A 26,266-nucleotide genomic window follows, 5' to 3' on the forward strand; every position below is an offset into this window, starting at 1 on the left:
GGCACTGACAATGCCACGTGGCATACACAGGGACTTGACACGTGGCATTTTTTTTTATTTTTTTTTAAATTAAAATTTAAAAAAATTAAAAAAAAAATTAAAAAAACCACATATTGACACGTGGCACGTTGACTAACGGCGTTAGTCAACTCTGAAAGGGACCTAATTAAAGCAATTTTCAAAAGTTGGGATGCAATTGACACTTTTTTTAAACTGGATACCTATCTGACACACTATGACACACTAACCCCAAACTGGGTACTATACGATTAATTAAACCAAAATAAAACAATCACTAAACCCACCATTCTAAAATCACTTATGCATCACCAAGACAATAACACAAAAAAGAAAACACTTCTACAGACTCAGAATTTCGTAACTAGTATTTAATTTTATAAAAATGCATAGCTAGCCAGTATATATTTTAAAATACATAAATACATTCTAATGCATAGCCAGTATATACTTTTAATAGTATGATTACTTATTATTTCTAATAATTATTTTCGTTGAAATATTTAATTAACTATGTTTGATAACATCTTTCTTTTAAATCATATATGTTATTTAATAGATTCAAACTAATATCAAAAATATGAAAATTAGGGATGAACATACAGAGTCTAAATTATTAAATTTGCCTACCTTACAAATATAAACTTTTACAACTAAATATTATCATATTACATAAGATTTTTCTTGTAAATTTATTAAAAAATTTGTAAGAATTTCTTTTTCTATATTTTCTTAAGAATTTTATTTTATAGATAATTATTTTGTGAGTAATTATTTTCTAGAAAATTATAAAATTTATAAGTATTTTCTAAAAAAATTTGTTGCGAAAAATATTTTATACAAAATATTTTATAAAATAATTGGTAATAATTTTTTGTAAATTTTTTTACAATAAAATTTATAAATATTTCTTAAAGAAAATATTTAAAATAAAATTAATAGGAAATATGAGTTTTTTTAATAATGTTTCTTTTGTAAATTATAACCAACCAGGTTTCATAATTGGATAAACTATTATTTAATATGCAAACATTTAAATAGTTGAATAATTAAAATGTTGAAAAGGTTATTTGATCCTTTCATAGTTTGGAAATTTTCCTCATTTAGTAATGTCAAAGTTCATAAGAAAACAAAAAACCATATGAATCCACAATAAGAAAAATAAAAATTTCACTGCAATAAAATTATACCTCTTCAGCGGTGCTGGAAACTGCATCGAAACCTATATATGCGAAAAGCATCCATCTACCCCAAAGGGGGTGTACCTATTAAATCAAGACTAATTTATTCAACACTATTTCAGTAAATAAAGGGAAATGAAAAACATTGTTCTATTTGTTTATAGTATACCCTGTGGGAAGCTCATATCCAACCCATCCAAATTTGAAGGAGAGTGATTGTAACGTTTTCTTTTGTTTAGAAATAAAAATAAAAAGTATGTTATTTACGAAATTTGAAAATAGATAACTTATTATTTTTAATTTAAAAAACATATAATTATTAGTACGATTTTTTTTTTGTAAATAGCAATTTTTAAAATAATTTTTGTTTCTTTTATAATATATTTTCTATGTTATCTATGAAACATTTTCATAGATAAAACGAAATTATTTAAAAAAAAGTTTATAGATAATTTTTATAAATAATTAAAAATTTTCTTGTGGTATATATCTCTCGACCATTATATTTGCAAGACATACAAAAATGAGAGCGAGACATTCTTAAGCTGATCAAATCATAACGGGAAAGATAACTTTTTATTTCAAAGCCTGCATCTTCAGATGTTAGGGCAAACACAACCCTCTCCCTAAAAGGAGCACAACAAACATGTCAACTATAGTGCACTTAAAAAATAAATGACATAATTCGTAAAATCTTTCATCTTCTCATTTTTTAATAGCGAACATCAGATTTCTCTCTAATACATATAGTAAATAATAGATTTTAAAGTCATGATAATTTCAAACTCTTGTTTTTGTGGAACATTCAATTTAACAACTTTATAAATTATTATTTATTTTACTATATCAATATTATAATTTATTATATGCTCTAACCTAATCCAATATAAAATGGACGCGCATATCACGGGTGCAATATGTTATTTTGTACCACTACAATTCTGATATGAATAAATGTATCCATTGATTATTGTTTTATTAGATCGGAACAATTAAAAGCAAGCTTTTAAATATGTTAATTTTTATCAATACTAACTTAATAAACCATTGTATGATACGACATTGAGAAAAGTTAAAGTATTTCAGAAAAATATTAATTAAAAAAGAAAAAAATTCTAACTATAACTGAGAAGAAAAACATCTTCTTCTTCTTCAATCCAAAGATCCTTTCCTCTGAATCAAAACTTGCATCCATGAATGGCACTCGCTCTCGTTCCCGACCCGAGTATATCCCGGGCCATATTCCGGACCCTTCCTACGTCCGGATTTTGGACACCACCCTCCGAGACGGCGAGCAGGCCCCCGGCGCCGCCATGACCGCAGAGCAGAAGCTACAGATCGCGCGGCAGCTGGCGAAGATGGGCGTGGACATCATCGAGGCGGGGTTCCCTTGTGCATCGCAGGAGGACTTCAACGCCGTGAAGATGATAGCGCAGGAAGTTGGAAACAAATGCGACGATGATGGGTACGTTCCGGTGATTGTTGCGATTTGCAGGTGCAATGAGAAGGACATTAGAACTGCATGGGAGGCTGTGAAGGAGGCGAAGAGGCCGAGGCTTTTGCCCTTCATCGCCACCAGCCCCATTCACATGGAGTACAAGCTCGGAAAAACCAAACAAGAGGTTCTTCAAATAGCTCGTCACATGGTCGCTTTCGCTCGCAGTTTGGGTTGTGGTGACATCGAGTTCGGCGCTGAAGATGCAGCCAGGTTCCTCTCACTCATCTCTCTTTCTACTTTCACATATATCTTCAATGGAACATTACGGAACCCTATGTTTCCAATGAACACAACACTAGCTTCTTACAGAGGTAGACAGAATCTGTCCTATCCTAAATAAAGTCTTGTTGGTACATACTTCAAAGCCGTTCGAATTAGAACATTTCAGAAAACACTCCAAGATTTCACAACAAATTTATATAAGAAAATAAGATATAATTTTCATTACAAAAATTAAAGTTTTACATTAAATAAAAATAAATATGGTAAATAATACATAAAAAATTCACAAATTGATTGTTCTAAAATTTAAATTATAGATTTGTGCAAATGTTTTATGAGAGGAAGTGTAGAAAAATAAAGATTAAATATATTTTTAGATTTTAAAATTTAAATTTGTTTTTATTGAAATTTAGATATATTTTGATTTTAAATTTTAAAAATAAACGAAAAATAATTTTTTAATTTAATTATGTTAATTTTTTAATTTAATTATGTTATTTTTTTAAATATTAAACATGTTTTATACTAATATTTAAATTATTTATATCATTTGATATTTGATATTATGTTTAACGTATAATTTTTTTTAATATAATTAACTTAAAATAACTATATTTATTTATTTTTAAAGTTTAAAAATTAAAATATATTAAAATTTTAAACAAATAAATTTAAAATTTACGTTAAAATTCAAACACTAAAAACATATTTTTACTTGCGTACAAATACTCAGCACTCACAACTCTTGATTTCTGTCTTCAAACAACAGTCACAACAACTATGAAACCTTGTTGTTTGCTAATTAGAAAAGATTGCTAATTAAAAAAGAAAAGAGTCATGATCTCTTGACTATTTAGTAAACCACATGCTTCGAGTTAAAATATGGATAAAAATAAGGGAAATGATAAAATGACTACTAATTTTTACTACTTCCCTTATCACATTACGTGTCCTGACACATTTCATTTTATTTTCTTTTTTGAATTTAATTAAAAGTTGAACAATGTGGCAAATGAAAGTGGAAGTTCACTCTCGTGCGTGGGCTGAAAAATTCTCACTCTCTCACCTTACCTCATTCTTTGAAACATTTTTAAACAGAACCTCTTTTTTCTTCACTCTAAAAGATTCTCAAACCTCTCACGCTTCTATTTAGAAATCTCACCCCAATCCCATTTGTTTTAAAACAAGTATTGGTTTCCATTGTAGAAACTGCAACTGGAAAAATAATTCCCTTCCAAACTTGGTGGACTTTCCAAATCTGTTTGAAAAATGAACTTAAAAGGCAATTTTTTTTCCAAAATGAACTTAAACCTCGTTTACAACCACATTGATGGGTGAATTTTATCTTTGTTCATAAAATCCTTGATGGGTTACAACTTAATAGGTCTTGGGTTGCAAGTTAAATTTAAAAATTGGCGAGGGAAGTTCATCCACAAATGCACAAATAGTTGGTTTAGAACAAATGGGATGAGGTGTGTTGTTGGTGTGCACAACTTGGGGTCCACCAAGTTTGGGAGGCAATTCCAAATCTATTATCTTACTTTTGTCCAAAAAGTCTTTGACGGGTTACAACTAAATTAGTTTTGGCTTGCAATCTAATATTCCATATGGGTCAGGAAAGTTTTCCCACAATTCAAGCCAATACATGGTTTAGAACAAATGAGATGGGGTGTGTTATTGGTGTGCACAACCGGGGTCCACCAAGTTTCGAAAGGAATTTTGTATCCACTTGCACTATCCATATCTATTATGAACTTTTTGTTCAAAAAGTCGGTTGTGGATTACAACTTAATTGATCTTGGGTTGCAAGCTAATTATCCACATGGGTCAGGAAAGTTTTCCCAAAATGAAAACTAATACTTGGTTTATAACAAATGGGATGAGGTTTGTTATTGGTGTGCACAGCTTGGGGTCCACCAAGTTTGGGAGGGAATTCTGTATCCACCTGCACTATCCAAATCTGTTATTTTACTTTTGTCCAAAAAGTCGTTGATGGGTTACAACTTAATTGGTCTTGGGTCGCAAGCTAATTACTCATATGGGTCAGGAAAGTTTTCCCACAACAGAACCAATACTTGGTTTACAACAAATGGGATGAGATGTGTTATTGGTGTGCACAGCCTAGGTCCACCAAGTTTAGGAGAGAATTCTTTTTCCAGTTGTAGTTTCCACAATGGAAACCAATACTTGGTTTATAACAAATGGGATGGGGGGTGGGGTTCCTAAATGGAAGCGTGAGAGGTTTGAGAAATTTTAAGAGAGAAGAGGAAAGAGGTTCTGTTAGAAAGAGAATGGGGTAAGGGTGAGAGAGTGAGAATTTTTCGAAGTGAAAAGTAAAGGGATTCTGTTTAAAAATGTTTCAAGGAATGGGGTTAGGTGAGAGAGTGAGAATTTTCATCCTACACGCAAAAGTGAGCTTCCACTTTCATCTGTCAAATTGTTCAGCTTTTAATTAAATTCAAAAAAGAAAATAAAATAAAATGTGTCGGGACACGTAAGGTGATAAGAGAAGTAGTAAAAATTAGTAGTCATTTTATCATTTTTCTAAAAATAATTAAATGAATAGGTTAAATTGAATACATACGATTAACTAGTTAGAAATTATCACTGCATAGTTCTAAATTATGGCTAAGATGTTGTAACATGGATGCCGTATGGAGAATCACGTGGGGGAAGAATTAAAACTGTAACCACGCACGTGCCCATAAAAGAAAACTGGATATGCAAATGGAGGAATTTGTCTGTTTATACTAGTGCACTGTCTGTTGGCAATGTGGCACCATCCAATTATTTAGAAAAAAAAAATTCAGAGTCGACTTTTGAAACTAACCGTAGGTTTGACAACTACTTCTAATAATAAATTATCAAATTAGGATATTTAACTAAACATAAATTAAGTTATTAATAAAGTATAAAAGTGGTTGCAGGTATAAAAGTGGTTGCCGGATGGTGATATAAATTCACGTGGTTGGTAATATATAACACAATTATTTTGAGGTGTGTTTTTCTTAAGTTTTAATTAAATAATTTATTATTAAAAAAGTACAAAGTGGATGTTTAAGAAAAATAAGGTAGTTAAACTACTTTTCCTTTTTATTTATTTTGAATAAATTGTTGACTGAAAATGTTGAATCTTTGTTGGAGCAGATCGGATAGAGAGTTTCTGTATGAAATATTTGGAGAAGTTATAAAAGCAGGGGCAACAACTGTGGTCATAGCAGACACTGTGGGCATAACAATGCCATTCGAGTTTGGAAAATTGATTTCTGATATAAAAGCAAATACCCCTGGAATTGAAAATGCTGTCATTGCTGTTCACTGTCATAATGATCTTGGGCATGCTACTGCAAACACAATAGAGGTATTTTTTGTTCACTCAATTAGTGTAATCAAGAACAAAAAGATTCATAGAGGTATTTACTTTCAGGCTGCTCGTGCTGGTGCAAGGCAACTAGAAGTAACCATTAATGGGATCGGTGAAAGGGCTGGTAATGCTGCATTCGAAGAGGTTACTATCATCGATCTATTTTGTATTTATTTGAGCATACTTTTATGGAAAAAAGGTTATTTCACACAATTTGACGACCATTTAACAATTCATACAAAAATAACGTAATCTTAACAAGAATTAACTTTTATATTCTTATCGAAAGAGAAAGTGGATAATAATAAAGAACAATATTAAATAATAATAAAAAAATATAGTTTCAAAATACCAGTGTCCTACTTTTATATACTGATGTATCCATAAATTTTCTTTATATTATGAATTGTGAAAACGCTGCTTAATATACTTCAACTTATTTTATATTTCTTTTATTGAAGGTTGTGATGGCCCTGAGATGCAGGGGAGATCATGTTTTAAGTGGTTTATATACTGGAATTAATACAAAGCACATACTGAAGACCAGCAAGATGGTTTTATATTTTTAAACTATTCATTCATTTTTGGAATATTTTTCTCCTTTCTTCAATTCAAGATTTGATATATTTTTTCTCAACAGGTTGAAGAGTTCTCTGGTATGCATTTACAGCCACACAAAGCTATAGTAGGTGATAATGCCTTTCTCCATGAAAGTGGCATTCATCAGGTTATTGTGCCCTCTTGGGTTTGATTTTCTTAAAACTTTTTTCCTTTTTACATTTATTATTATTATTATTATTATTATTATTATTATTATTATTATTATTATTTGTACTTTGTAGGCTGGATTGTTAAAGCATAGAGGTACATATGAAATACTTTCTCCTGAAGATATTGGTTATGAGAGAACCAGTGGACCTAATATGGTACTAGGGAAGCTAAGGTATGTCATTTTCTCACAACTCTATTATCCCATTTTTTTACATATTATATTATATTTTATTATATTATATAATATTATGTTATATTATATTATATTAAATTAAATGAAGACTTATAGTATAGATAGTAGGATGAAATTTTATAGAATAAAACTACTTGTAATCAGGGTGACTGAGGAATTTAAGAAACTAAAACAAATTTAAAAAATGAAATCTTTAATTTAATATTTAATTTTCAAATTAAAATTATTTATTAAATTGTTATTATTAATTTAATTTAATATTTAATTTTTGAATAGTATGATTCAAATATTCTAGTTGACATATATATATATATATATATATATATATATATATATATATATACTTATATGAAATAAAAATTATAATAAATAAAACACTACTAAAGATAAATATATAAAAATAATGATTTAAAACAATATAACTTGATTTTGGTTGTCAAGAAAATAAACTCGAGCATAAACTTGTAGTATCTTGAAGTCTTAAGTATCTTTCTTAGAGGTGGCAATATGGGTTTGATCCGACGGGTCAGCCCGCAAGCCTGCCAAAAAAACCAATGTGGACTAGAACATTGAACCGCAAGCTTGGAAGAGCCCAACCCTTGTTGGCCCGAAAAAAAAAACTTGTACATGTGTATATCATTTATTACTTTTCTTTTGGACTTCTACATGAACGTTCAAATTCTTGTATGACTGAAAATGAAAAATATTATGTATTTTTGAATATCTTAAAATTTGAATAATACATCGTGTATGTCAAAGTACAAATATGAATACGATGAAAATGTTGAATTATCAAATTATCATTCAACTTCTCAAAGTCTTTATTTAATTTTGTGAACTTGTTAAAGTTTTCTAATTTGTTGAACATTAAAAGCTTTATCATAAGATTTTTTTTTAGAAAAGACGGGTTTAGCCAGTGGCGGAACTTGGACTAAAAATATAGGGGGGCCAAATTAGATTTATTATATATAATTTTTCTTTAGAAGAAAAACTATTCATTTTTTTCTCTTCATTTCCTCTCCTTCATTATATTGTAAGTAGCATATCACGTACTAATGAATTTTTAAATTCATTATATGTAATTCTGAGAACTTTAGAGATTTGTTTTATATTGTCTTAAATTCTTGGTTCTTATTAAATTTCTCAAGTTTAGTTAACTTAAATGCATTTCTTTTTAATCTTTATCACAAACCTTCCTCTTTGAAAAAAAAAAGAATCAATTTTTTTTTACTTTTTATCATAATCTTTCTAATATAAATTTATCACCTCTCACCTATTTAGAAAAAAAAAAATTTATATTCACAAATCACAATTATCACAATGCAAAACATAACAAAACTCATACTACTTTAATTAAATAAGTAACACGATATAAATTCAAAACTTAAAAAAAAAAAAAACTTACCATAGGTAACGAAAAACACAAAATCCCTAAATTTCAAAATTAAGGGTTATAATAATTTAGGAAAAATTATAAGTAAGGTTCATACCAATTTCATAAAAGAATCCCTAAAATCATAATTAGGATTTATATTAATTTGGGATAAACTTATTTTGGAAGAAACATCCTAAAAAGAATCATAAACTAACATACATAAATCATAATAAGATACTAACATTTGATTTATGAGAGATAATGCAAGAATGTATACATCAATCTCAATCTATGTGTTGTCAATCTCTGTTTCCCAATCTATCTCTTTGTATTTATCTCTTTTCACACACTTTCATAATAATTTACATAGTAAAAATATCTTATAGTCAGAAAAAAAAAATCCTAATCTCTTTTATAAATTAATGTTTCTATTAAAATTTATTATTTTATCTTTTATTATAATTTTTCAGAATATAATCTTAATATAAATAATATATAATATAATTTTAAAAAATATATAAATATATATAAAAAAAATTAAAAAAAAAAAATGGGGGAGCCGTGGCTCCCCCTGGGCATCACGTAGTTCCGCCATTGGGTTTAGCCCACATTGAAAATGCGGGGCGGGCCATCCCAGCCCACATTGAAAATGTGAGCCAAGTGCAGGCCGAGCTTAAACGGGCTGACCCGCATTGCCATCCCTACTCTTTCTCCTTCTCAAATCTCAATTTTTCACAAACTTACAAAATTTATTTTAATACTAGTAATTAATAAAATAATTAAAAAATTATTCTTCTTCTCAACTATGTCTTTCTCCTTTCATATAAAAGCCACCCTCTTTAAATGACAATCCATGATTAAATTGAAAGTAATGATAAGCATAAAATAACCAATCTAAACAATTAGAACCTGGTCGAATGGATTAGCTTTGAACGTAGTAGAGTTTAGATCTGGATCTTATTTTTCTATCACATTGGTTTATTAATTCTTATGTTCTAATTAATCTATTATTCACCAAAAGACTAAACCTTAATCTAATTAATGTTTTATAGAAATATTTTTATTCCTCATTAAAATATATGTAGAGAAACTCTCGAAACCCATACATTTAAACGTACCGAAAAATAAAATCGGACAAAAAAAATGCATTTTTAGTTTTAATACCAAAACCCACCAAACCAAGCCCACATTATCACCTCTAATTTTATCCTTGAGTCGACCCTGCCGGTAAAATTTTTCTTATTTTATTGTGATTCATAACAATCCCTTTGTAAGAATTCTTAAAAAAAAAAAACATAAACTTTGGATATGAATAGTGTCTATCAAATGCAAATTCTAGCCGCATATAACTACAAGCAAGGGTATATCATCCCTACCTAGACCGTGTAGGTATACAAATTTTTGTCATCCCTACCCGCTCCTGTTATTACTATTCATTTATAGTTTATTACTAATAACATTAAATAGATTTTTATATCGTGTATAGTTTAATAAGAAAAATATTCTAACTTGAAAAATATTAAAATCATCTCATATAGCTTGAATCTCTTGTTATCGATTCATTTATTGATTTGTTATATATATATATATATATATATATATATACGATGGCTTAATCAACGAATTTTTTGTCATTAAAACAATTGTTTCAATGTGATATCGGTTCATGGATTATTATTTTGTATTCGTAATTTTATCATAGACTTCATATAATCAAATTATAACTATTTTTTCCTTCGTTTACACTTCCACATCTATCAGTGGACGCCAAGCTTTGAAAAATCGCCTTAAAGAGGTATGCAACTATTTGTTTTACTCAAAGGCACAATCACCATTCTTCTGTTTCATGAGCTATTTTCTACCTTTTCAGCTTGGTTATGAACTCAAGGTGGATGAAGTTGAGAGTGTATTTAAAAACTTCAAAGCAATGGCTGAAAAAAGAAAGGTCAATAATAAGTTTTCTTTTTTCTTTTTTATTAGTGAATATAATATATTCTTTGTTGTACTTTATTATTAACAGTGTCTATATCAAATAATCTATCTGGTCAATAATTAATCCGGATCAAAATAAAATAGGTTTAGAAGCATGTTGGTACATATGGATTATTTCATGAATTTTAGAATACATAAAGTTTGTAATTAAGTGCACAAGATTTACTCACAACTTGAAATTCTTATCGAACAATAAATTATAGTTTTGCAACCCTAAATTAATAACTAATCACAAATAGAAAGTATCCAACATTATGAAGCATTCATGGTATAGTTATTCTTATAATATCTATAATTGTGAATCCATTTTTTTCATCTTGAACTAATGTCTTCTTATTATCTGACTCAAATATTTTTCTTTATCCTTAGAGAGTTACTGATGCTGACCTGAAAGCATTGGTATCAGAAAAAGTTTGTGATGTAGAACCTATTTGGAAACTTGGTGGGTTGGAGGTAAATTAAAATTAGTTTAATTTTAAACTATATGTTTGATAAAAATACAAAAGAAAGATTAATTACATTACACCAAAAAGAAGAAAAGTTAATTTATATATGTATCAATAGGTGATTTGTGGAACTATGAAGTTTTCATCAACAAGTATCAAACTTGTTTCAATTGACGGTAGTACACACGTTGCTTGTTCTGTCGGAAAAGGACCAGTGGATTCAGCTTACAAAGCTGTCGATCTCATTGTGAAGGTTTGATGTTTATGAATTTTCTAATTTCAATTTTTTAAGTATCTATAAAACTTTTGCAAATATTTTTTATATATAAAAAACCATGTTGCATTAAAAATTAAAGACGAGGAGATTAAGCCAATATTTTATGCAGGAAGCTGTGAAAGTACTTGAGTACTCTCTAAATACAGTCACTGAAGGCACTGATGCAATTGCAACTGTACATGTTGTACTTCGAAAAGAGAACATGCACTCAGATACTTCTACGTTAAATGGAAACATTATTAATTCAACATTTAGGTATTGTTGATTAAAACTAGAATGCTTTATTTATTATATCATTCTCTTTCTAATAGTCCACGTTTTCTCTCTCTTTTTGCAGTGGGATTGGAAAAGGAGTAGATGTTGTTGTTTCCAGTGTAGAGGCTTATCTTACTGCACTAAACAAAATGCTCCAGTTCAAGGAATGATTTATGTTTGATAATATTCTAGCGTACGAATATGTTATAAATTTAATTACCTATTTGTAATTTTTTTATTTATGTTTAAAATTAAATAAAGTATTCCTGAATTTACTTTGCCAAGTCTCCATATCAAGGCACGAGTATGTCAAAACCAAACTAAGTAATGTCTCCCTCAAATATTTGAATTACAAATGTTATTCCTTTTTAATTATTTTAAGGGTAGCTTTATGTTGGATTAAATGTAAGACCGTTTATTTTTCCATTTTTTGATGTAATTTTAATTAGGCTGCAAACCGAGCCCATGTATTTTTATTTTATTTTCAATTAATGCATTATACTTGCTTTAATAGTTCTTTTTGAATTTCATTTTAGGGTTTTGAACCTTAAGATATATGAAAACATTAGGAGTGAGATTCAAGATTATTTCCTTTCTTTCCTTTAGGATTTGTTGTTTGCATGATTAGAATTTTATAAGACAACAATAAGAGAAATTAGATCAGAACTGAAACATTGATTTATAGAAATGAATAAAGTTGTTAACCATATTCAATGAGCAGGAAACTATCTAAACAATAATGTTTTTTCTGAGAGGACATCACATGCGGTTCCTAAGAGATTAAAACACACAGAGACATATAAACACTAAATTTCTTATCATTATCATATTATTATGAAACTTTCATAATAAATTTTCGAAGCATAAAATCAATGTTTCTTGAAACACCAACTTAAAAACAATGTCTAAAAAAATTGCAAAGCTTTCCAAAGCATACAAAACTGTTGACAAACCATATATAAAAAATCATGCTCAAGAAGTAAGTGATTGTACTCCCATACCAACATAACAATATACTAAACAACTAGAATTACAATAACAGGGCAACTAACTATCAGTAAAATAAATTTAAAACTTAAATAGTTTCGAAAAATTTAAATGCATTACAAATTTTAGATAAATAAACCACAAAAAACGTACAAATTTAAATTAAAATATTAAAGAATCTAAAGACATTTAAGAATAATGAGTAAAAAGACATTTAAATGTTCACTATTCCTACATGTTTGACATAATTCTCACCTCATTCATAGGTAACCTCGGTAACCTGGAAAATTAAATACAAACAATAATGAATAAAAAATAGAAAAATAAAAGTCATTTATCAAGTACATATGACTTGTTAAAGAAAGAAATAACACTAAAATATAACTCAAAATATACATTCATTATGATAATAACTAAAGATCATAAACAAATACTTCTTCCTAGACAACTATCTTACATTTTAGTAAACATATGAAGCATAAAACAAAACAATCAAACCTGATTGAAGAATCCATTATGTAATTGACTAATATTTTTATTAATAGATTCAAAATGTCTATTAGCACTTTTACAAGACAACAATAAGAAACATTAAATAAGAATTGAAGCATTGATTTAAAGGAATTAATAAAGTTAACCATATTGAATAAGCAATAAACTATCTAAACAATAATATCTTTCTAAGAGGACATCATGTCCTGCTCTACGAGATTAAATTAGACAGACACATATAAACAGTAAATTTCTTAACATTATCACATTATCATAAAATTTTCATGCTAAATTTTAAAAGCATAAAAACAATGTCTTTATGTCAAACACCAATTTAGAAACAATGTCTAAAATACTGCAAAACTTTTCAAAGCATACAAATAAAACAGTTGACAAACCATATATAAAAAATCATGCTCAAGAGGCAAGGATTGTACTGACCTAGTTCCTATCGCAACTACAACTTGAAAAAACATAAAGAACTATGAAACATAACGATATTAACTATCAGTAAAATAGTTTTAAAATTCAAATAGCTCCCAAAAGTTTATCTTAAGAATCTAAAAACATTTCATAATAATGAGTAAAAAGAATGTTTCATATTCTTAAAAGTTTGACACAAATCTTACCTCTTATTTTACTAATAACCTGAAAAAATAAATACAAACACGAATGGATATAAAATAGAAAAAATGAAAGTCATTTACCAAGTACACAGTACAATATAGAGCTAACTTAACAGTAATATTTATCATTTATTTGTCTGTTATGAAAATAAATAATACTGAAATATAACCTAAAATATACAGAAATAAAAAAGAAAAAGAGATATTTGAGACACAAATGGAACTCCAAAAACCAAAAAGGCCAAGTTAATTTGAGAAATGACACATCCCATAAAAGAAATCCACCTAACATTTACTCTAACATGTAAAAGCTTTTTTTTTAATAAATTTATAAGAAAAATCTCATGTAATATAAAAATTTTAATAGTAAATAATACACAAAAATTACATATTATGAAAATAAATATTCAATACGATGAGTAAGAGAATATCAACTTGTAAAATGAAATTGAAAAGCTAAAACAAAAGTAATGGGATGCATCACTTGTGTTTGCTAAAGTTTCTTGTAAGTTATGTATACATCTCATATGGTAGAGAATGTCCTTTAAACCTTTTAATAAATGAAAAATTGATTAGATCCTTAATATATTTTTATGTAACCTTCGAAATTAGCCCATTCATTCAATATTCTTTAGATTCTCAATTATTATGTAAGATGATTGGTGCAAATCCCTGTTGTACTTTAATCTGATTAATAGAATGTTTAGATTAATCTTTTATGATTTAATCACTTCTAATCAAAATTAAATTTCACCCTATGTTGACTTTTGATACAAATTAAAGCTCAGGAAATAAGTAGCACAGGCAGAGATGTGTTGCTTCAGACTTAGAAAGGAAGCAAATATGCAGCGACGGTCGCAATGGGCTTCTAAGGCCGTGGGATGCAACTATTAATATTTGAGCTTCTTTGATTAATGCATGTTCACGTTTGTAAGTTGTAATAATTTTATAGGCGAAGTTACCTCCAACATTTTGTTTATTAAATATAATGTGCAAGATATGTCTGATAGTCCAAGTGGTTGTTGTACCCTGAATATACATATTGCGACGAAGAGCAAATTTTGTGAGTATAGATTTACCAATATCTGTCATTAATACCGCAATTGATTTCACAATGAACGTTATGTTTAGTTCTGTTTGCTTCTACATAACAACATTCAATGCATGTGTGATGATGTGGAGGCTTCAAGGCAAAGATCAATGGAAAATGGGTTTATCAGGAGTTTCCCGACATTGTTATGATCCGATTTTGGCCGCTGCCCATGTTTATTTTTGTTTTAATCATGTATGACAATTGTAACGTTAAAAATTTACTTTTGTTATGTATATGACTTTGAATACTTTGAATACAATAAAATTTCACATATTTAGCAAGATCTATTATATTTTTTATTCACCATTATATTTATTAAATCCATTTTATAACATACAAATTGACTAGGGATTAGTTAATGAAAAAGATTCTTAGGGATCACGAAAGGATTAATTAGGGATAAAATTTGTTAGAGATTAACTAAATTTGTTAGGGATCAGTTAAGGATTAAGATATGAATCACATTTGCTAGGGATCGGTCAAAGATTTTATAGGAAAAAAATTTGCTAGAGATCATCTAGAGATTAATTAGGGAAAAAAATTGTTAGAGATCAACTACGGATTAGCTAGGGATAAAATTAACTAGGAATCAACTAAGGATTAGCTAGGGAAAACATTTGCTACGGATGAGCTAGGGATCATCTAAGAATTAGCTAAAGATAAAATTTGTTAGGGATAAGTTAGAGATTAGTTAGGGATAAAATTTAATAAGGATAAGTTAGGGATTAATTAGGGATAAAATTTGCTAAGGATCAACTAGGAAAAAATTTGCTACATATCATCTAGGGATTAGCTAAGGAATAAATTTACTAGGGATCAACTAGGAATTAGCTAGGGATATATAAAATTAGTCAGGGATCAACTAAGGATTAATGAGGGGAAAAATTATCTATGAATGATCTATAAAATTTGGTAGGAATCATCTACGGATCGACTAGAGATAAAATTTGTTAGGGATTAAGTAGGGATAAAATTTTCCACAGATCGGTTAGAGATAAAATTTGCTAAGGATTAGCTAGGAAAAAAATTTGCTAAGAATCAACTAAGGATTAGCTAGAAAAATAGTTTGCTAGGGATCAACTAGAAATTAACTAAGGATAAAATTTGCTACAAATCAGTTAGGGATAAAATTTGTGAAGGATCAATTAGGAATTAGCTAGGAATTCTTCTTGACAAATACATTATTTTCTTGTAGTGATTTTTTTCTCAGATACTCCCGCCTAGCTAGGCTCTTGTTTGGATGACATTAAAGCCATGTCTTTGCTGTTATTGTAAATGAGAATGGAAACAATCTATAGTATCATCTCCTGCTACTCCCATAGTGTCAATAAGTTCACAAAAAGTATAGAGGTGGTTATAGGGATTTTCATTATTCAATATCTTGCAAACTGGTTTGACGTAATCAGTGAGAGCAAAGTTGGTTTCATTTTCACTCCCTTTGCTAGTTTGAGCATACCGGACAAATTTATTGGACCTTGTTGCTACATAGTCTCCCAACAATCCTCTTTGTCTAGCACCTTCTGCCATTGGTTAGTTTTCTTGTTTCTTTTGTTTTTTGATCCAGCTATTGTTTTTCTTCTTATTTTTTCTAACTCGTTGATCAAATAGCAAGATTTTTCCCTGTTTCTTCTTTGCATACACAAAGCAACTGAAAAACAAGTGAGCACATAAAAGCAACTAACTAAAAAATTGAAATTGACAAATTTATACATAGATTTACGGCAAATCTATATTGGTTACAACTACTGATTATCTCGACTCAAATCCGTGTAACAACTCCAAAAAATTGTTGAGTTCTTTGTCAAATTCTAACAAGTGCACTGATCCAATTATACTAAACTAATGTCATTTCCATGAGAATTTGTTCTAATTTTTCAGTAATCTTAAATCTATTTAGATTTGTGATGAAATAATGTTTTGGTTGAGATGAATAAAATACAAATGATACTTAAATTTAACTAAATTTGATGAGAATGGGTGTGTTGAGATTGAATTTCAGTACTCCTTTCCTACTACACTATTATTGATTTACTATGGATATTAAACCATTACTTAATGTTCCTGAAAGAACTCGGCTCATTTTAAATTAATTTCTTAACTTTAAAACTTAAAGAGTTCAATTTTAATGTGATTACTCGATCTTTGATTGAATGAATTCTTACATTAAGATTATAACTTTATACTAAGATCTATTCCTAACATTTAACAACACTAGATTTAATTGAACCTTAATTTGGACCATTTTTCCAACTCAAATCAAATTAGTAAAATAAGATAAGTAATCGATTTATCCACACATATTAACATAAATCAAACCATTAATATCAAATAAAATATTTAAATATATAAAAATTAGTAACAATACATAGAATTAGAGAAATTACATTCAATTTCAACGTAAGAAATCTCAATGTAAGAGAGTTCAATTACTCATGATAAACTCTTTAAAAGAAAAATCATTGTAATAACTCAACTCTTTCTGTAAGGGAAAAGTTAATTATTCAAATTGAAACAGGTTAATTTTTTATCAGGTGAAAAAAATCATTTAATTCGGAATGATATAAATTTACTTGAAATCGCACTATAAGATCCACATCTTTTGGTTAATATTATTGCATTAAATCATTATTATAACAATTTCAATACAATAATTTTCAAAGTATTCATAGAATATGGGAGTTATTATTACTACTCCTTATTTATTAAAAAGCATTTTTAATCCAAGATTTTATTTTGAGATGTTACGCTATTTTTTACAAGTCCCTCTATGTCATTAAAATACAAAAAAGTTTTATTTGCCTTTAATAGTAAATTTTAGTTTAAAATTTTAAGTAAATTTGTGTATGTTTTACAAAAAGAAATTACTAAAAAAATTTAAAATATGATCATTTTTATCATTTAGAATATTTTAAATTCTTTTGTAAGAAAAACCATATAGTAAATAACAGATTTTAAAATCGTGATACTTTGACACTCTTATTTTTCTCTAACATTCAACTTACTCATTAAATTAATGTTTTAATATAATATTTGATTATAAAATCGAATTGTAAAGTATGTAGAATAAAATAGAGTGTAAAACAATCTTTTTCCTAGATTTTATTTCTTTAATTTATACCCTAAATTTAACCTATCCCAATATAAAATGGCCGAGCATATCACGCGTACAAAATGTTATTTTGTACAATTCTGATCTGAATGTCCATGCATGCATGGATTATTGTTTGGGTCTTTCTTCCTACACCTACAAGCATTTCTTCTGCACCTTCAAAAAAATTTAAAATTCCCAAAATATCCTTTGACCATTTAAGAAAATTCACGGACATCACACTCCCAAAAATACTTCCGGATGTCGACTTTCGGAAGTCAAAATATATGACTTCCGGAAGTCAAAATATATCACCGGAAATCAACTTCCAAAAGTCAAAATATATCACCGAAAGTCGACTTCCGAAAGTCAAAAATCGGAAGTCAACTTCCGAAAGTCAAAAAATATTCTCGAAAGTCGACTTCCGGAAATAAAAAATATTTCCGAAAATCAACTTCCGGAAATCAAAAAAAATTCTGTCAATTTCAAATATTTTTAATTCTTTTTAAAATTTATATTTTCTAACCTTTATTTTATTTTATATTTTAAAACTTATTTTATTTTATATTTTAAAACACGTATTAAAAATTATAAAAATTTAAAAAAAAATTACTTCAAAAAATAAAAAAATGGGTAATAAAAATACTAAATAAAAAATTAAAAAAAATATATATATATATATATATATATATATATATATATAATTTGTTTCTAAGTTAAAGTTACTATTTTAATTTAAAATATTTTATAATTTTTATATATTTTATTGTTATTATCGTAATTTCTGTTATTTTCAGTTTCTGTTATTTGAATTTTTTAATTTTGTTATATTTTATTTTAATAAAATTTTTAAAATTTTTTCAATTATATATTTTTTTATATTTTTAAATTTGAATTTATTTTTATATAATTTATTAAAAATTTAATAAAAATAAAAAAGAATTAAAAAATCATATTTAAAATAACATATAAATAATGAAATTTAAAATCTAAAAAAAACAAATATATATATATATATATATATATATATATATATATATATATATATATATATATATATATATATATTTGTATATATATTTTCTTTTTTTTCATTTAAAATTTTATTATTTTAAAATGAATTTAAATATTAAATAAAATTAAATGAAGCAGAATAAATTTATTATTTTTTTGTTTTTTTTATTTAAAGTTTAGTATTATTTTAATTTTACTTATTTTTATATTTATATTTATTTTTCAGTATATTAAATAAAAATAAAATTATATATATAGATATTAATATTTTTAAAAAAGTATATATTAAGAAATTTGAAAACATAAAAAATAAATAAAATAATAAACTAAAAAATATTAAAAGTTAAAAAATAAATTTTAAAAAGAATTAAAAATATTTAAAATAAAATTTGATTTTTTACTTACGGAAGTCAACTTCCGGACAATTTTTTTGATTTTCGAAAGTCGACTTCCGGAAATATTTTTTGACTTTCGGTGATAATTTTTGACTTCTGAGACTTTCGGTGATACATTTTGACTTCCGGAAGTCGATTTTCGGTGATACATTTTGACTTCCGGAAGTCAACATAATTTTGAGGGTGCGGTGTCTGCAGGTTTCCTTAAATGGTCAAAATGTTTTTTAGTTATTTAAAGAAAATTTGGAGGTGTAGAAGAAATTTTGGAGGTGCGGAAAGACCCTTATTGTTTTATTAAGTCTGAACCAGCAAAAAGCAAGCTTTTAAATGTTAATTTTTATTAATACTTACTTAATATTTTTCTTAAAACAAAATTGCATGATAAGTATCGAGAAAAGTTAAAGTATTTCAGAAAATATCAAATAAAAAATAATTAATTTTCGTAGTATAAACTACTTCATTTATTTTTGGAATATTTTTCTCCTTTCTTCAGTTCAAGATTTGATGTTTTTTGTCAACAGGTTGAAGAGTTCTCTGGTATGCATTTAAAGGCACACAAAGCTATTGTAGGTGATAATGCTTTTCTCCATGAAAGTGGCATTCATCAGGTTATTAGTGCCCTCTTGCGTTTGATTTTCTTAAAACTTTTTTCCTTTTTACATTTATTATTATTATTATTTGTTCTTTGTAGGCTGGATTGTTAAAGCATAGAGGTACATATGAAATACTTTCTCCTGAAGATATTGGTTATGAAAGATCCAGTGGACCTAATATCGTACTAGGGAAGCTAAGGTATATATGACATTTTCTCATAATTCTTTTATCTCATTTTTGTGACATATATATATATATATATATATATATATATATATATATATATATATATATATATATATATATATATATATATAGATATTTGTTTTGGAAATTAAAAAGAAAAAAGTAGCCATAACATCTAAAAAAACTTAAAATGCTTGAGTAATGTTATAATTAAAAAAGTTTGGAACAAATATAGCATTTATAACAAGATGAGTAATGTTATAATTTTATAGTTTTTTTGTTAAATTCTTGTATTTGTTTTTTTTCTTTGAACACTTTAGAAAAATATAGCTATAGAATATGAAGAAGTTAAAATGTTGGAAATAAAAGAATATTATACATGAAGTTAACAAGAGAAACATATTTATGACAAATGATAAATGAAAGTTAAATTTGAAAAAAAAAAGTTTTGGAATAAAAAATTTTGGGAAGAGTGTCAGTATCATATACAAAAAATATAAATGTTGTAATTTTATAACTCTTTTATCCCATTTTGTCACGTACATACATATATATATATATATATATATATATATATATATATATATATATATATATATATTTTGTAGAGTAGAGAGTAGACCGAAACTCTATATATAGAATAGAAATGCTTGTAAGTTTTTTTTTCCTAATTTTATATCAAATGGAGTTGTAATTTATATCAATCATTTAATAACAATTCCCGAAAAGCACCACCAAAAGCTGTTTAGGTATAAAGATTTGGAAAATATGTAATATTTTATCCTGATGTTACTAATCCTTTATGATTTATATATTATTTATAATTTTATGTAGATTTTTATATCAGTGTATATTTTAATAAGAGTATTCTAACTTTAAAAATATTAAAATCATTTTATAGCTTGAAAATTCTCTTGTTAATTCATTTATTAATATTTTTAATATCAAACCATGGATATCGAAATTATATTTTAATCAACTTATTCATACAGATACAATTTAGAAAATTTATATGTATCTAATATGTAGTAAAGGAAATGTATAGTTTATTGAAATGGCGTATTGTTATTGATATTTGTTTTGGATTTTTTAAGAATAGTAGCCATAAACTATATATAAAAAAAAAACTCAAAATGCTTGAAATAAAACTTGTAGATGAAATAAGTGAAAGATTTATGAAAAATGAATGGAGTAAAAAGTTAAAGAAGTTTAAAACAAATATAACAGGTCATACGATGAGTAATGTTTTTCTTTTTTTTTTATCAACAATAAAAAATAAAATATGAATTGAAAATAGGGAAATAGGATTGCCCCAACCTTCTCTTATACGATGAGTAATGTTGAAGTTATTGCATCCATATAATCATTTTACAGTTTTTTTGTTGAAATTGTTTTATGTTTTTATTTGTACTATAGAAATAGCTATAAAATACGAAGCTTAAAATTTTGGAAACGAAAGAAACTAATAGATGAAATTAAAAAGAAACATTTATGAAAAATGAACGAAAGTTAAATTGAAAAAAGAAAGAGTTTTGCAATTGAAAATTAGCGGGGAAATGTCATATAAGATAATAGTATCATGAATACTATAATTAAACATTAGTGAAACAAGTGCTACTAGTATTATGTATGAGTATCTGATGCGAAAAAAAATTTAACTTTAAAACTATTTTCATATGTCCTAATTAATTAATTTACCTTTTTAATCAACGATTTTTTTTAATGTTTCAATGTGATATTTCGATTCATGTTTATTATTTTTTTATTCGTAATTTACTAATAATTGATTAATTAATTTTTATCTTAGACTTTATATATTTAAATTATAACTATTTTCTTTCCTTCGTTTACACTTCCACACCTATTAGTGGACGCCAAGCTTTGAAAAATCGACTGAAAGAGGTATGTAACTATTTTTGTTTATGATCAAAGGCACTGTGACCATTCTTCTGTTTCATTGAGCTATTTCTACCTTTTCAGCTTGGCTATGAACTCAAGGAGGATGAAGTTGAGAGTGTATTTAAAAACTTCAAAGCAATGGCTGAAAAAAGAAAGGTTAATAATTTTTTTATTTATTTTTGAATATAGTATACAGTTTGTTGTACTTTATGATTAATCAGCACTTCTAAAAATTCTCATATTACATGAGAATTTTCTTGCAAATTTGTTAAAAAATTTTGCAAGAAAAAACTTTTTTCAGCTATATTTTTTAAGAATTTTAATTGGCAGGTAATTCCTTTGTGGATAATTATTTCTTACAAAATTATAAAATTCGCAGTATTTTCTACAAAATTTGTTGCGAAAAGTATTTTATACAAAATATTTTACAAAAAAATTGACAGCAATTTTCTACAAAAAAATTTCATAACAAAATTTATAAGTATTTCTTACAAAAAAAAATTAAAACAAAATTAATAAGAAATATGAGTTTTTTTAGTGGTGGGATTGCACGATAAAATGCTTTTAGAAGTATGAGGGTACATATATGGATTATTTCATTAATTTTAGAATACCGAAGACTGAGTTTGTAGTCAAGTACAAAAGATTTATTCCACTTGTCTATGAAAAGGGTGTGATTTTTTTTTAAATTTATATAAATAATAAATTTTTAAATTTTTACGAAAATAGATAAATCAAGTTTGAAAGTACGAATTTAAAATAAAGAAATTGTGCTTCCAAGATTTTGATTAACTTTGATGTTTATAAAATATTTCACCTTCATGTTCTATATTTTAAAGTCATGCTTTCAAATACAATTCCTTTTTTGTACTTTCAGATACGATTTATTCATTTTCATAAAAGAAAACTAAAATTTATCCATCAATAAATTAAAAAAATTGTACCCTTTTAATACATGATCGGACTTATTAACTCTTATTTAACTTGAAATTATAATGTACTATTGAACAAGAAAACATAGTTTTGCACCTAAATTAATTACTAATCATAAATAAAGCATCCAAAATTTTGAAGCATATAAAAATAGAGAAAACTAAAGCTTTCACAATATAATTGTTGTTTTTTTAATAATGTCTTTAATAATAAATCCATAATGGTCATCTTGAACTAATGTCTTCATATTCTCTGACTCAATTTTTTTATTTTTTCTATAGAGAGTTACTGATGCTGACCTAAAAGCATTGGTATCAGATAAAGTTTGTGATGTAGAACCTATTTGGAAACTTGGTGGGTTGGAGGTAAATTAAAATGAGTTTAATTTTAAACTATATGTTTGATAACAATACAAAAGAAAGATTAATTACACCAAAAGAAGAAAAATTAATTTATATATCTATCGATAGGTGACTTGAGGAACTCTGAAATTTTCATCAACAAGTATCAAACTTGTTTCAATTGACGGTAGCACACACGTTGGTTGTTCTGTTGGAAAAGGACCAGTGGATTCAGCTTACAAGGCTGTTGATCTCATTGTGAAGGTTTGATGATGTTTATGAACTAAAGATGAGAAATTTAAGCCAAACTCGTAAAAAATTAAAAACCTACCTATTTTAAATAGAAACATTGTTTATCCAAAATTTAGGTATTGTTAATGAAAACTTGATTGCTTTAGTATATCATTATTTTACTAATACCCCAGATGCAGATCTAACGGTGCATATTTTTCTCTTTTTGCAGTGGGATTGGAAAAGGAGTAGATGTTGTTTTTTCCAGTGTAGAGGCTTATCTTGTTGCACTAAACAAAATGCTCGATTCAAAGAAGTGATCTATATCTGTTAATATACGAATGTATGTTATAGAATGAATTAGGTATTTGTAATTTCTTAGTTAAGCTTTGAAGTGGAATAGAGTATTCCAGAATGTATGCCGAAACCAGACTAAATAAAATCTCCTTGTTGAATTGCAAATGTTAATTCCTTTCTTTTTTTTTAAGGTGGCTTTATGTTGGATTAAATACAAGGCTGATAATTTATTATTTTTTATGTAATTTTCTAGTTGTGGTGCCTGTATAGTTCTTAGACCTGTATAATACAATATACCAGATTGCCTTTGTTGTTACTCCTCCATTTGTGTGCACACAGCATGTTGATTTTTCAAGAAGAAATCATTTATGCTCACATCTTATTGTATTGTGTAGAAGGTGTTAGAAATCCAAGTATGAGTCTAAGTCCCACATTGATCAAAATTGAGAAAGTAGAGCACCATAAGAATAAAGGTCCATAAATCCATTACCTTAAAGTTTTGGGTTGAGAGTGGTGTCAGTGTCTTATGTGGTTAGGCTCAGATTTCATTGGTTTTGTTATCCCCAGTGAAACTTATTTGTAAAAACCTGACACAAGGTACTCTGAAAATTTTATTTGGTATATTCTCGGTGCCTATTTCGCTGAATTTCTTTTGTAATTTCCAATAAATTTGCAGTGAAACACATATTACTGTATTAGATCATCAATCTTTTCTTTTTAATCTTAACAATAGTGAAATAGATTTTAAAAGTTTGTATACCTTTGCACTTGCTTACTCGTTCAAATTTAGTGCCATTAGTTAGTGTCTCTGAAAGAGACTGAGCTTAACGTAGTGTGTATTTTATCTTCAAGCAAGACATTTAGTGCACAAAATGCAGAAGTCAATTTCTAAATATAGACATAAAAGTAAATATATGTTTTGTCAAGTATAATCCTGGATAATCAAGTTCGAACTTCTGATGTTTGGCAGTAAAAAGCATTATACTTTATATTTACTTTATTATATCCATGTGTTCTTTTGTCTATGCTTTTGTAAAAATATGGAACTTCACTTTATTTTTAGGTTAAATCACTATAGTCTTTTTTTAGAGAGATATCAAATTGATTTTTTTTTTCTCAATTTGATTCCTATCATGAGAAATTTGTTGTAACATATCATTTCTCTTAATAATGTACTAATCACCTAATCACATTAAAGAAGTGCCACATATCTTATTTCATGGATTTTTTTATTATTATTTTTTTTAATTTTTAATTTTTTTATAATTAAAAAACAAATTACCATATCTCAAACTAACATTGTGTCACATGACAATGACAGTGTGATATGATAGTGATAGTGTCATGTGTCACTATCATGCCAGATGTCATTGTCATTGTCTTAATTTTGTCTCGTATACATCATTATTTGTTTTCAATTAAGTCCTAATTTTATTTTTACATTGAACAATTTTGACTCTCTCCAAATTGTAACCATATTTAATTTTATTATAAATGTTATACTAATATTTTTATTAAATATTTTTAACAAAATTAACTTTATTTAAATTTAATAACAAGACATGAGTAATGAATAAGATGTTAAATGCTATCTAAAATCGTTTAGCAATTTAAGACTTCTTATCAAACTCCCACTCATGCTTTGTTTATTGGAGAATGTTAGATACTAGTTAAGGAATAATTAATACAAATTTATTTTACTATTTTTATATTGAAAGCTGAAATAATTAAGTCCACTAATTAAAATAATATAAATGTGTATAACAGATTTTATAAAAACAAAATTGTCCTTTGAAATTTATAAACAACTCTAATACAATAAGCATTTTAAAATTTTTAAGATCTCTACTAAAAGTTTAGGTAATTAAATTTTTTATATTGTTAAATTTATATATTTATAATTAATAATTTCATATATTAAAATATTGTTATTTTTTTAATACAAAGGATTTTCTTAAGTTAATAAAGATGTTGCACAGAGTTATCAATTAGAGAAAAGAAATTTAATGAAGTCTCAAATTAATATTTTAATTTTTTTGTGAACTTTTAAAATATTTAACACTATTTTTTGTTGGTTTTTACATTAATTTAAATTTTTTTATGTTTAATTAGATTTTAATTTTATCAACATTAAAATACAGTTATTTTATTATTTAATTATTTTTTAATTTTTATAGATAAACACTATCTTTGTCTTTTAAATAAAATAAAAATGCTTTAATTATTATTATATCAGATTTTATTTATTATCACGATTAATTATGAATATTTATAAAATTCAATGTATATTAATGACGGAGACACTAGTAAACAAGACCCTTGTTAATTTGGTGGCGTGTCATAAATATATCAATGCTAGTTGAGTCAAATCAATATTATTAATAAATGAAAAATATTAACTAGTGCACATTAAATAGATTTTCATCTTAATAATTGTTAATGTAATTTTCTTTATGTAGATAAAAAATTTTAAAAATATTAACAATTATAATTGATAA

At 26.5% G+C, this 26,266-nt stretch overlaps 2 protein-coding genes across 3 annotated transcripts; both read left to right on the plus strand.

Annotated features, from left to right (window-relative positions):
• The first annotated feature begins 2,325 nt into the window (after positions 1 to 2,325).
• Positions 2,326 to 12,017, plus strand: LOC114178392 (probable 2-isopropylmalate synthase). 2 transcript variants are annotated; one of them, XM_028064267.1, is made up of 12 exons: positions 2,337 to 2,907; positions 6,067 to 6,280; positions 6,347 to 6,427; positions 6,745 to 6,837; positions 6,924 to 7,010; positions 7,126 to 7,226; positions 10,384 to 10,417; positions 10,493 to 10,567; positions 10,984 to 11,067; positions 11,179 to 11,313; positions 11,447 to 11,592; positions 11,675 to 12,016. In XM_028064267.1, exons 1-12 carry the CDS (start codon positions 2,393 to 2,395, stop codon positions 11,760 to 11,762), a joined length of 1,653 nt encoding a protein of 550 aa, XP_027920068.1. In that variant the 5' UTR covers positions 2,337 to 2,392; the 3' UTR covers positions 11,763 to 12,016. The 2 variants fall into 2 exon arrangements, with proteins under 2 accessions (XP_027920060.1, XP_027920068.1); XM_028064259.1 differs by having other exon boundaries at positions 2,326 to 2,907; positions 10,384 to 10,567; positions 11,675 to 12,017.
• A 7,809-nt stretch (positions 12,018 to 19,826) lies between these two features.
• On the plus strand, positions 19,827 to 23,926 carry LOC114190312 (probable 2-isopropylmalate synthase). The gene is made up of 5 exons (XM_028079148.1): positions 19,827 to 19,895; positions 19,979 to 20,079; positions 21,936 to 21,969; positions 22,048 to 22,122; positions 23,704 to 23,926. Exons 1-5 carry the CDS (start codon positions 19,827 to 19,829, stop codon positions 23,803 to 23,805), a joined length of 381 nt encoding a protein of 126 aa, XP_027934949.1. The 3' UTR covers positions 23,806 to 23,926.
• Positions 23,927 to 26,266: the final 2,340 nt, after the last annotated feature.

The sequence above is a fragment of the Vigna unguiculata genome, chromosome 1 (assembly GCF_004118075.2).
Source record: "Vigna unguiculata cultivar IT97K-499-35 chromosome 1, ASM411807v1, whole genome shotgun sequence".
Lineage (NCBI taxonomy): Eukaryota > Viridiplantae > Streptophyta > Magnoliopsida > Fabales > Fabaceae > Vigna > Vigna unguiculata.